The 12558-nt window shown below is 40.3% G+C and overlaps 1 protein-coding gene across 2 annotated transcripts in view; it reads right to left on the reverse strand.

Moving 5' to 3' along the window:
- PDSS2 (decaprenyl diphosphate synthase subunit 2) overlaps window positions 1-12558 on the reverse strand; it is a 208822-nt gene that overhangs the window by 12400 nt on the left and 183864 nt on the right. For both annotated transcript variants that reach the window (XR_016349154.1, XM_006123168.5), the window contains one exon: window positions 10163-10198. Coding sequence is in view for 1 of the 2 variants with exons in the window: in XM_006123168.5 (XP_006123230.1) it covers window positions 10163-10198 (36 nt within the window). In the remaining variant the exon portion in view is untranslated. The remainder of the gene's footprint in view (window positions 1-10162; window positions 10199-12558) is intronic.

Raw genomic sequence — 12558 nt, forward strand, 5'->3', positions numbered from 1 at the left:
ACTGGTTGAGAAACACTACTCTAAGGCATAAAGTCAGAGGACAAAAAAGAGAGGATAAAGCTATGACTGGCTGGCCACTCTACCTCAAATGATCCCTGACTAGAATTTGTGCGAACTACCGTAAATTAGCGTATATAACCAGTGGGTTATACACGTTTTTACAAACCCCGCTCCCCTCGCAGGGTATACACATTTATTTTTACTCTCAAGCCTGCGCTGTGCTCTCCATTCCCCCGCCTGGAGGATGGTGGGTTGTGCCTGGCTGCGGCTGCATGGGACCTGGGGGCAAGTGCAGTTCCTGTCCCGCAGGCCGGCCAGCGTGCCTGTGCTGTGCTCTCCGTTCTCCCCTCCCCCCCCGTTGGCAGGTGGTATGTGCAATCACCGTGAATTAGCGTATAGAACCCACGGGTTATACTCATCCGTGGGTTATCTAAGACTTTTTCTACACAATCAGGAAAAGCCGTGGGTTATACATGAGTGTGGGTTATACTCCAGTGTGGGTTATATATGCTAATTCACGGTACTTATTCTAAACAATCTGTTCCACCTTGCATTTCACTGTGAGTCTCAGAGTATCTAGCTGTGCAAGCTCCAAAACTTTTCTCTCACCAACAGAAGTTAGTCCAATAAAAGATATTACCTCATCCATCTTATATCTCTCCACTCCTACTTAGTATTCTCCTGTTTAAGCATCCAGTGGTCTTGAATGCTTATGGATCAATGTTCTAATAGATAAAGCACAAGATGGGGTTTTGTTGCTGTCTGCTATGGACACCAAATCACATTAGGGAACAGGCTGACTACCTCCTGAAGCACCAATTTATAGAATGTGTAGTGGAAAAAAAACCAGTGTGATCATAGGGGATTTCAATTTGAGTGACATATGCCAGAGGTGTCATGCTGTCAAAACATCCTTGGAATTTCTAAACATTACACATGACAATTTCCTTACTCAAGAAGCATCAAAGCCAACATGGGGAATTCTTTATTAGACCATGACCCAATGTATAAAGAGGAACTGACCACAGAACTAAAAATTAATGGTATCTTAGGTAGAAGTGATCATGCCTTGATTGCAGTTATAATGTGCAAGCGGAATAAAGTACAGACCAGTAATATATACATTCTTGGTGTTTTACCAGGGCCAATTTAAAAAATGCCATATCAGCTGAGAGGAAGCATTTAATTAGAAAAATGTGAATGATAATTTGCAATCTTTTAAGAATACCTTAATTAGATGCACAAAAAGGTGCAATCCAACCAACAAGAAAGAAGGTCTTTCTTGTTAAAAATTGAACTGATGTAAAGGGAAAGTGAAGGCACCTATACAAATAAAATAAATATGCAGATATACACACACAACAAATGGAAGAAATGGAAAGTTAATAATGAATACAAATTCAGAAATTAGGAATTCTAGAAAATTGCTAAGGGAAGAAAGGGAGAAATCTATGGCCAGTAGGGCAAAGGATAATAAAGAGGAATTTTGAAAATATATTAGGAGCTAAAAGAATCCTAACACTGGTACTGGTCAATTATTTTGTGGAAATGGAAGAATTATCAATAATACTGCAGAAAAGACAGATATTTCAGTAAATATTTCTGTCCAGTATTTAGGAATAACACAGATGATGTATCAGATCATATAGTGCTAACACTCTTTTCAGAAAAATGTAAATCAGAAGCCACTAATGTTAGACATTTTTATAGCTGAGATAACTTGCGTTATCTTTTTATAGCTGAAATAAGTTGAGATAACTTACATTCAAGAGTTTTAGAAGAGTTGGCTGAAGAGCTTACTGGGCCATGAACATTAATTTTCAATAAAAGTCGTGGAGCACTGTGGAACTTCCAGAACACTGGATGACAATTAATCTGTCCGATTTTTCAGAAAGGTAAATGGGATGACAGGTAATTATAGGCCTGTCAGTCTGACATCGATCCTGGGAAAGCTAATGGAGTGGCTGATACAGAACTCAATTAATAAAGAATTAAAGGAAGGTAATACGATTAATACAAATCCACTTAGGTTTATGGAAAATAAATCCTGTCAAACCAACTTGATATTGTTTTTTGATTAGATTACATGTTTGGTTGATAGAAGTGATAGTGTTAATCGAATACATTGAAGAACATAAGAATGGCCATACTGGGTCAGACCAAAGTCCACCCAGCCCGGTATCTTGTCTGCTGACAGTGACCAGTGCCAGGTGCCCCAGAGGGAGTGAACTGAACAGGTAATGATCAAGGGATCTCTCCCGCAATCCATCTCCACCCTCTGACAAACAGAGGCTAGGGACACCATTCCTTACCGATCTTGGCTAATAGCCATTAATGGACATAACCTCCATGAATTTATCTAGTTCTCTTTTAAACCCTGTTAAAACCTTATGAAGTGCTTCACCTAGTACCAGCACTGTATTTTGATTAAAAACGAGAATGATATAAAATTAACAAGGCACACATTAAATGGATTAAAAACTGTCTTTTAGGTCTCAAAATGTAATTGTAAATGGGGAATCACAAATGTGTGTATTTCCAGTTTGTTCATGCAGGGATCAGTTATTAGCTGTTTGCCATTTAACTTATTTATTAATTACCTGGAAGAAAACTGAAAATCATCACTGGAAATGTTTGCAGATGACCCAAAAATTGGGAATGGTGAATAATATAGAGGACACATCATTGATTCACAGTGATCTGGATCACTTGGTAGATGGGGTACACACAAACAATATGCATTTTAATATGGCTAAATGTAAATGTATACATCTAGGAACAAAGAACATATGCCATACCTATACAATGGCAGATTTTATCTTAGAAAGCAGTGACTCTGGGGGTCATGGTGAATAATCATGTGAACATGAGTTCCTACTGTCACTCTGTGATAATTTTATATAATTTTAGTTTTTAATCAAAATCTCACATAGTGCAAAATCAAATGCCTTACAAAAGTCTAAGTATATCTCACTATTACTTTTCTCAAACAAATTTATAAATTCACCAAAAACAGATAGCAAGTTAGTTTGCCAGGATCCACTTTCCAAAAACCCATGTTGATGGGATTAATTCAATCATCCTCCTATTAATTACTTATTGAGTTTCATATCAGCTGCTTCATTATCTTGCCTAGGATCAATGTTAGACCAACAGGCCTATAATTACTTGGGTCATCCCATTTATCTTTTGTATAAATATTGGCATGTTAGCTTTTTCCAATTTTCTCAAACTTTCTTGATGTTCCAGGACTTACTGAAAATCAACATTTATGGTCTAGTGAGTTCCTCAGTCAGCTCTTTTAAAACTCTTGGATTCAAATTATCTGGACTTGCTGATTATAAATGCCTAGCATTTAAATATTAGATATTTAAAATATCTGCATTAAAATGGAGCTTTTTTAGATGTATACATTATTTAATTATAGAATCACCAAAGGAATTAGTGGCAGTGGCTATGCCAATCCTGCTGAAATAAAGCTTAATAGAAAAACATTATAGCTGAACAAGAATCCTCCATCCTTTCCACTTTACTGGCTTGCTTCCGAAAAGCAGTGAATAGGATGCTCTGTAGTTCCATGGACTGAATTATGATGATTCTTTGGTACTTAATGAAGTAGAACATTGTGGGACTATTGTTATGTACACCATAAGATTGCAAAACTGTTCTGCCAACAGTGTTGTGGCAGTTAATGTACTGTCTATGGTAGTCAATTCTGAACTTTGTGAAGGGTGACAGCTATTGACTGAACTAAGTTAATTTTATTATTGTTATTATTTGATTGGCAGTATGGCATCTTCAAGAACCCTTATTTCCTTAAATGTCACCTTTTCCCACCTTTTCTTTGGCTCTTTCTCCCTCACATCTTAAGCCAGTATTAGTTTCATGCCATGTAAATGCTACTTGGTACATCATTTCTCAGGTAACCTACTTCCAGCATAGGTACAAAATCTGTTTCCCAAGTTAACATCCTACATGTACATTGCTTCATACATAAATGAATACACTCACAAAGTATATCAACACATGCCATGATTTCCATGCCAATCTGAAAGAAAGCAATCTCTAGCAGAGCAAATGAATAAGGTCACATGTCAAGATTTTAAAAAGTTCTGCTCTGTTTAATTCCATCCCTTCAGGAAATGGCATCAAGGAAAATGCCCATGCATTTCTGTTACACAATAATAACTGGTTGAAAAATTAATTACCCTTGCATATAACTCGATGCACTGTGGACCAGAAAATAGGCAACAGAACTCTATGATAGAGGTCCAAAATTCTACACATCACTTGGCCACAGAACTGTTGCATGACATCGGAGAAGTAATTTCCTCAGTTTGTACTTTGGTTGCCTCTGTGTGCGTGTGTGTGTGCACGCGTGTGCGTGCGGGGGGGGGGGTCTACTTAAATTAAATTACTCAGGGCAGGAACTCTCTCTCTTAATAGATACAGGTTGAACCTCCAAAATCTAGGACTCTCTAGTCCAGCAACATCTGTGATCCAGCAGGACCACATATTTTACTGGATCAGAGAGCCTCAGCATCTGGAAGCGTGAACCACATCGCTGGGGAGCCTGGATTGGGCGGGGGAGAAGCAGGACTACATAGCTGGGAAACTGTCCCTGGGGAGCCCTGGCTAGGTGGGGCAGCAGTGGGTCTGGTGCTCCATCCCCAGCAGGGATATGCACTCGGGCAGGGGAGAAGCAGCACCATGGAGTCTGAGGAGCTCCCTCCCTGGGGAGTCCTGGCCCAGCAGGGCAGCAGCTGGATGAGTGAGCGGCAAAAGCAGGGCAGCCAGCAAGCCCTGTCCCCAGGGATCCCCGGGGGAGCATGGCAGAATTGGAGCAGCCAGAAAGCCCCATCCCTGGGGCTTTCCAGTTGGACGGAGGAGAAGTAGCACCACAGAAGCTGGGGAGCTCCATTCTTGGGAGCCCAAGTACAAGCCCTTCAGGCTGGAGCCCAGGGGCCGTGGGGTCAAAGCGGAGTCAGTTGCAGGGAGGGGCAGCATCCTGGGAGGCAGTGGCATAGGACCTTCCCATATACGGCAAATTCCCACATTCAGGATGGGTCAGGTCTCAAGGGTGCAGGACAAGGAAGGTCCAACCTGTATTTGTACATTGCCACTAGGAGATATTGTAATACAAATAATAAATAAATAATTCATCAGGGACACATGGTTTTAGTAGCACTATGTTACTTGCTGTGCATAGTAAGGAAAAGGTGAAACAGATAAAGGTGATTCTGGAAAATGACTGAGATGTTTTGTCATAATAAGAGAGACAAATGAGGGTAAGAAGAAAAGATTTTACCAAGATTCACTGATCTGCTGTCTCCAGCAGAGACACAAATAGCATCTGCCTCAATTTTATTACTACTCTCTTTTGTGCGACTTGAGGCACTTAATACTAAAACAGAGGTAAAACTACTTTTTCATCTCAGGAAGATGCTTTCATACAATGTGATGATGGATCAATAATTTGTCTGGATGTGGTAGTGATGGTGAAGTAAAAAAAAAAATGAACAGGGCATTCAGAGGCTGATTATCCGCTTTGTGAGAAAATGCTTCAGGCACGACAACCTTAAGATAAGCTTTGTGTAATATCAAAGTCCTTCTGACAGTAAGATTGATATATTGGAAAAACAGACTCTTCTCTGGTCAGTGTAGACTTAGCATGGCAATTTTAAAACGTGCGTCTAATGTGCAAATGAAAGAGCAGACATAGACATAGGAATAAAAAGGTATGGGAAGATATTTTATACCACGCAAAAATAAACCCCTAAAAGCAGACACAGGGAACAGGTGGATCTCAATCTTACCTTCATTTATTATTTTTAATTGAAAATCTTATGAGAATGTAAAATATGCTTGGGAAGACCAACTAAACAAACAGAATTACATCTCTCCATAATATGTATGTATAAATTAAAGCAGAAAGGATTTTAGTAATTAGTTAAAACAAGTATGCTATTTCAGTGTACTAAAAAGGAAATAGTATAGATATTAAAATGGCATGCCTTTTTGATATACTGTGGCCAGAGTTGGTGATTTTAACTTTAATAAAAATACACAGGAGACTAAAGACCAAACATAATTAAAGGTATGGCAGAACTTCGAGTACAAAAAGATTTTGGAAAGTAGGATTATTTAACCTTTGAAAGGAGAAAGATTAAAGGGGTCTAGACTGAGGTAGAAGAAGCCTGAATGATGCAGCAAATGAAATGATGCTTAGTCCTTGTTTTTACCATGTCCAATAATAAGAAAACAAAAGTCAAGTTAATGAACTGTAGGGCAATAAGGAAATATTTCTTGGTATTATCAACAGTGCCAAGGAAATATTTCATGATACTGTTAATAGTCAACTTTGAAATCCACTCCCATTCATGTAAAATTAGAGTACATCTAATTGACTCAGGCTCCCAGAGTTCAGGCTTGAAGGGATAAGAGTTGCAATGTAGACATTTGGGCTTAGGTTAATACCTAAGTTTGGAAACCCTGCAAGTGAGGAGGGTCTACATTACAATTTTTAGCCTGGCAGTCTAAGCCCTGTCAGCTCGAGTCAACTTACCTGGGCTCTAAGACTTAGTATTGGGGGGGGGGGGGGGGGGTTATTACAGTCTACATGTACCTTTTAAATTAAATTAAATACTACAGCTAGATTTAAAAAAACTATAGGATAATTTCATTACTCTATCAAATTTAATTACTCTATCTGCAGCTATGTAAGCCAAATTAACACAAGGCTAATCAAACCTCATTCCACCAGGTTAAACCCAAGCAACTGAAAGACAAAGAAATTCTATTTCCTTTCCAATCAAATCAACATAAGTTGGCTTGGTGTCTTACGGACTTTTCACCATCATCTGGAAGACCAGCTATTTGCAATGGCTGAGAACAATATGAAAATACACAAAGCCATACAATACATCATGGAAAATTTTATGCTAGTCCGCTTACTTTACAGCCACAGAAATATTGTTGTGATGCTAGATTAGAAGTGCAGCAATTCAAAGAAAACAGCCATAGAATTTTTGTAAGAATAAGTAGTCACCACAGAAGTTTCTTAGAGATGGATAGGTAAAGAAAAAGTCATTTTGGCCTTTAAAAATTAACAGCAATTGAGAAAGTCACACCACATGAGCCAGATTTTGTTTGCCATGGTAAAAATATCTATGGTAGTCTTATAATAAGAATAATCATTTTAAGTAACAGAAAACTCAACTACAGAGGTAATCTGGAGTAGTTTGGAATAAACACACTTTTCCCAGGGAATGTTAGTCTATATTTTAACTTTCCTTTAGATACATACTATAGTTGTAACAGCAAATCAAAATATCAATTGCATCTCCTTGCAAGTTTTCCATCAGTCTTAGGAAATATCAATCAAAACCATAAAGCTATTCAGCCTCTACTCAATGCCAAAGAGAAATTAAAATATAATTTAATTTATTAAACACATATATGATTCAGATATTTCTGAGGGCAATTAGCTGAAATCTCATGATGTTGCTAAGATTCAACCCAAACAATCAGCTTCTTTCCTACTTTAAGACTGACAGGATGAGATATGGAGTCTTTCATCTCTAGGTCACTGGTTCAAATCTGACTCAATCCAGTTATGACAAATAGTTATCTGATGTCTCTTCTGTGATAGATGTGAAATGAGTTAGTGGTGATAGTCCACTTCCTACCTGTTGGTTTCCATGTACAACTACACTGGAGTGCCCACAAAGTAGTCAAAGACTGAATGGAGATGTAAATTTAATTATCCTTGTATTCCTGATAAACTCCTCCTCATATACAGCCTTTTTGTGAACTGTATATGAAAACTGTTGCACCAGCTAAAATCGAGGCCCATGGGGTATCTCTAGCAGTAGGGGAATCTTCTCACATGCTTCTTGCTGACAGTCTTTCACTCAAGAGATGAAGCACAACAGAAGAAAACAAAATATTAAGTCCATAAATATAGGTTTTAGAAGTTCTGAACAAGGACCACAAATAGGAGAAAATATATTCATACTGATAATTCCCATTGTCTTAACCCGCACTCCTGCTTATTCATTCCTCCCACTGTCATTCAGTCTGGATGATCTTGGCACTTCAAGTGAAATACAAGGCACCTGTATCATTATATTTCAACTCCACCATGAAAAGATCTGAAAAGGCTATATTCAGTTTCTAGGGAGTTGACTGGTTTTATTTACGACTATATACTTGAGCGAAAGACTGTCAGCATGAAGCTTAGTATGAAAATTCCTCTACTGCTAGAGATATCTCTTGGCCTCAACTTTAGCTGGTGCAATGAAAGGGAAGGTTCCCATGTACAGTTCACAAAAAGACTGTAAATGAGGAGGAGTACAAGGAGCAGCTACCAGGACAAGGAAGACTCCCTTTTACCCATGATATGGGGATGAGGAGGGAGGCAGACAGGTATGAGTGCACAACATTGTACAGAGGTCATAATCAGAAGTGCCAGATTAAAGAATGTGGAGTCTCAGGGTCACCCACCTAAAATCAGTGGTTGGGTATGCCCCTGAAATGGGGGCCCTATGCAAGTGCACTGAACGGCCATTGTGTAATCTGGGCCTGATGATTAGGAAGCAGCCTGAGAGAGACTAGTTTAACAAAGAAAGGAGAACGCAAAAGCAACAAAAGGCTACTGGGCTAGTTGGACCTTTGGTCTGACCCAGTACGGCCATTCTTATGTAAGAAGCAATGGGTTTAAATCGCAGCAAGGGACGTTTAGGTTGGACATTAGGAAAAATTTCCTAATTGTCAGGCTGGTTAAACACTGGAATAAATTGCCTAGGGAGGTCGTGGAATCTCCATTTCTGGAGATATTTAAGAGCAGGTTAGCAGACATCTATCAGGGATGGTTTAGACCGAGGTGGGCAATAATTTTTGGCCGAAAGGGGTTGCTCCGGAAGGGGTGGAGCTTAAACCAGAAGAAGCGGGGCCAGGATGCTTCTGGACTACCTCACCCACAGACCATGATTGATCTGGGGCTGGGGGAGTCCCTTTGCCCTCCCTTCCCACTAGGCACCCATGCCCCTGGCAGGGCAGGAAGAGGCTTCGCATACTTCCCCGCCCCTAGGCTAGTCAGTCCTTGGAGGTGGGGGAGCACGTGACATCTCCTTCCACCCTGCAAGGAGCACATAGCATTTAGAAGTGCTGCGTGCTCCTCACAGGGCCGGGGCAGGGCAAAGGAAGCTTCACGCAGCTCCCCCACCCCCAGGCCCTGATTGGCCTGGGGGTGGAGGGAGTACACGAATCCTCCTCCCACCCTACCCCTAGCCTGCAAGGAGCACGCAGCACTTCAAAGTGCTATGCGCTGCTCGCAAGGTGGGAGGAGATGTCACACACTCTTCACACCCCCAAACCCTGATAGACCTGGAGGTTGGGGAGCTGCACGAAGCATCCTTTGTCCTGCCTCTGCTCTGCGCCAGCATACGGCACTTTGAAATGCTGCGCGTGCTCCTTGTGGAGTCGGGGGGAATACAGAGGAAACTTCACGCACTCCTCCTGCCTCCAGACCAATCAGGGCTTGGCGGTGGGGGGAGCATGTAACGTCTCCTCCCGCTCTGTGAGGAGAGCATGGCGCATCAAGGTTCTGTGTGGTTCTGTGAAGTTTTGTGCGCTCCGCTGCCCCCAGACCTTAATTGGTCTGGAGACGGGGGAGCAGTAGGGCCTATGCAGGCCAGATCAACCCGCTTGGCAGGCCAGATCTGGCCCGCAGAGGCCCTTTTGCCCACCCCATGTCTATATGGTGCTTGGTCCTGCCATGAGGGCAGGGGACTGGACTTGATGATCTCTTGAGGTCCCTTCCTGTTCTAGTGTTATATATAGCAGTAAAATGGCTAATTTTGATACATAGAGTTTAGTTTAATACAAATAGTTCTCTATATCAATAAGGCCACCGTGAATGCCATAGGCATTCTCATTTAGTATTGTCATTGTCATGGCATTGGACTAGACTGCTCAATAATCTAACCTGGTATGACAGTTCCTGTATGATGGGACCATCCTAATTGCCTAGTCTTTGTTAACAGAAAATTAAAATGTATCAGGTAAATCTTTGTAATGAAAAAACTTCTCTCAAATAATGAATCTAAAATTGAAAGCATTACATTTAAAATAAAATGTAGCCTTAATATAATATACTCACCCTGGTAAAGTCCATTAAATTCCCTTTATGTTGTGCCTTAAACATAAAAAAGAAGGATTAAACATAAAATGTCATGTTACTGACTATCATAATTCTTGTAGACCTTGTGCTTCTCTGTAAGAAGCAAAAACAAAATACGTAGAGAGCTATACAATTAATATTTTAAAATTAAATAACTTCCCTAAGATCCTGAATTTTAAAATAACAAATGAATATTTACTAGCAGAATGATATATAGCATAGAGATTTCATTACAACATGAAAAGAGATTTCTATTGGACACAGGCACATCTTTGGATACCTACAATGGTCAAATGTTCTGACTATATTTTAAACATTTTAGACATAAGTAACACCTTTCTTTAAAAGTTTTCTGCTCATATAGTTGAGAAAACTCAATATCCTTACTATATAGTGTACTTATGCCAACAATAAACGGACTAGAGAGTTAACAATAAACAAAATAAGTAATAGGTCCCGCCAGCTCCTCAAAAAAGAACTAAACCCGACCAGGAACAGCTTGCATGTAAACAGAAGGGAAAAGTCTAGACTTGGTCATTTTAAAAAGATAATGTCAAAGCAGGCAGACCTAAAATTAGACCTCCCAGCTGTGTTTCGGTGGGGAATCATGCATATACACAGTGATCAGTGCTGTAGCACCTTAGAAACTGCTCGTTGTTTTTAAAGTTACAAACTAACATGGCTACCCCTCCAATCGTATACACAGTGTCATCCCTTTGCTCATTCTCTGTTCTGAACTTATAAATAATCAGGTTTCAAAATATACAAGAATCTTTTCTAACATGTTCCAGAGAGGATCACACTTGGATATTTTAAAATGGTTCCAACTCATCGTAAACCAAAACAGATGCAAGATATGCTGGAGCCCAACACCTTGAATTTTGTCATGGGGGGGTCATGCAGAGAACTGCATTTTGCATAACATGTGCATTTTCTATATACAAAAATACTTCTTACCTTGGACACACATGTTTGTTTCTCACTCAGTGGCTGCTAATGCTAGATTCAGAGCATTCCTGATCAGCTACCCCAAAGCCTTTTCCTGTGATCAAACTCATTTTTATCATTGTTGCCTTACCCAACTCCAGTAGTCCCCCTCCTGGGGGGAGAGGGGGGAGGCTATGTAGCAAAGAGAAGACTCCTAGCCCTTTATTCTCCTCCAGGAAAGATTGCAAACCCCAGTTAACAGGGCAGGTCTCATCCTAAGCAGGGGGGAAGCGGAATGGAACCACCTCCTCCCAATCTTCTGGAAATCTACTTGAGAAATGCTGACACAGAGAACAAAAGGGGCCAGGCAACTGGAATAAGGAGTAGACTGAAGGAATGGACTGAGAGAGGAGCACTTAGGTGGTCATTGTGGCTTTGAAAGAGACACTGATAACAGATTTGTAAGATAATTAATTAATTTTGGATGGGGGGAGAGAAAGGAGGAGAGAGAAAAGGGATACATTTTGAGGTGGAAGGAAGGAAGGTGGAAAAACAATCCACTGATAAATTCTAGGGAGATTCAAATGATTAATGAATCGGGAAGGGAGAGGGAAAAGAAAATAATTTGATTGTTGGGGAAGCAAAAATAACTAAGGAATTTGGCAGGGAAAGAATTGATGAACAGGTAAATGTTGATTAATTGCAAGATAACTGATTTGAAAGGTAAGGGGGAACTACCTGGTGTTTGTGGAAAAAAAGTATGAAGTATGTGTGAGAAAGAGGTCAGGGTGAAGTGTGCAAATGTGGAGATCTAGGATCACACACAAGCAAGTAAATCCATGAGAATGAGCAGGCAGTATCAGTGTCACGATGAGCATCACAGTGTGCTTGTGCAATTGGGGCAAAGGATGAAATGGGTTACTAACCCTTTTCTCCTGTAATTGTGGTTAGTTCTTTGCTACATGTTGCACATGCCCATTCCACTGGTGGTGTATAAGTGCCCAATGCACAGTTGTCAGATTTTTCCTTCAGTGGTACACATTTGCGCAACCCATCCACCAGTGTTTCCTCTAAACTTCCCATACATGTGTGGATTTTGTCCATCCATGTGCAGAATAAATTTCTTTTGTGTACCAAAGCATGTGTGAATGCACCACCAATAGAAAAAAAACAAGCTGTGGGAACTCTACTAATTAGCTGTGTAACATCTGAGTCTCTTCTGAGCGGTCACTCAAGCGCACAACTTATAGGGAACACTGCCAAGCACCTCTTTTATCTTGCAATTTTGTACACATTTATAAAGCATGGATTTGACTCAGATCCCTCAATTCCTTCACTGAGAGTGGAAGAAAGGAGGGCAGGCTGGGGAATGGACACACACAACACATTTAGTAGAACAGTGGTTATGGAAAAGAGGTTAGTAACCATTTCTTCTTTGCATGATTGAA

The sequence above is a fragment of the Pelodiscus sinensis genome, chromosome 3 (assembly GCF_052426305.1).
Source record: "Pelodiscus sinensis isolate ZL-2025 chromosome 3, ASM5242630v1, whole genome shotgun sequence".
Classification (NCBI taxonomy): domain Eukaryota; kingdom Metazoa; phylum Chordata; order Testudines; family Trionychidae; genus Pelodiscus; species Pelodiscus sinensis.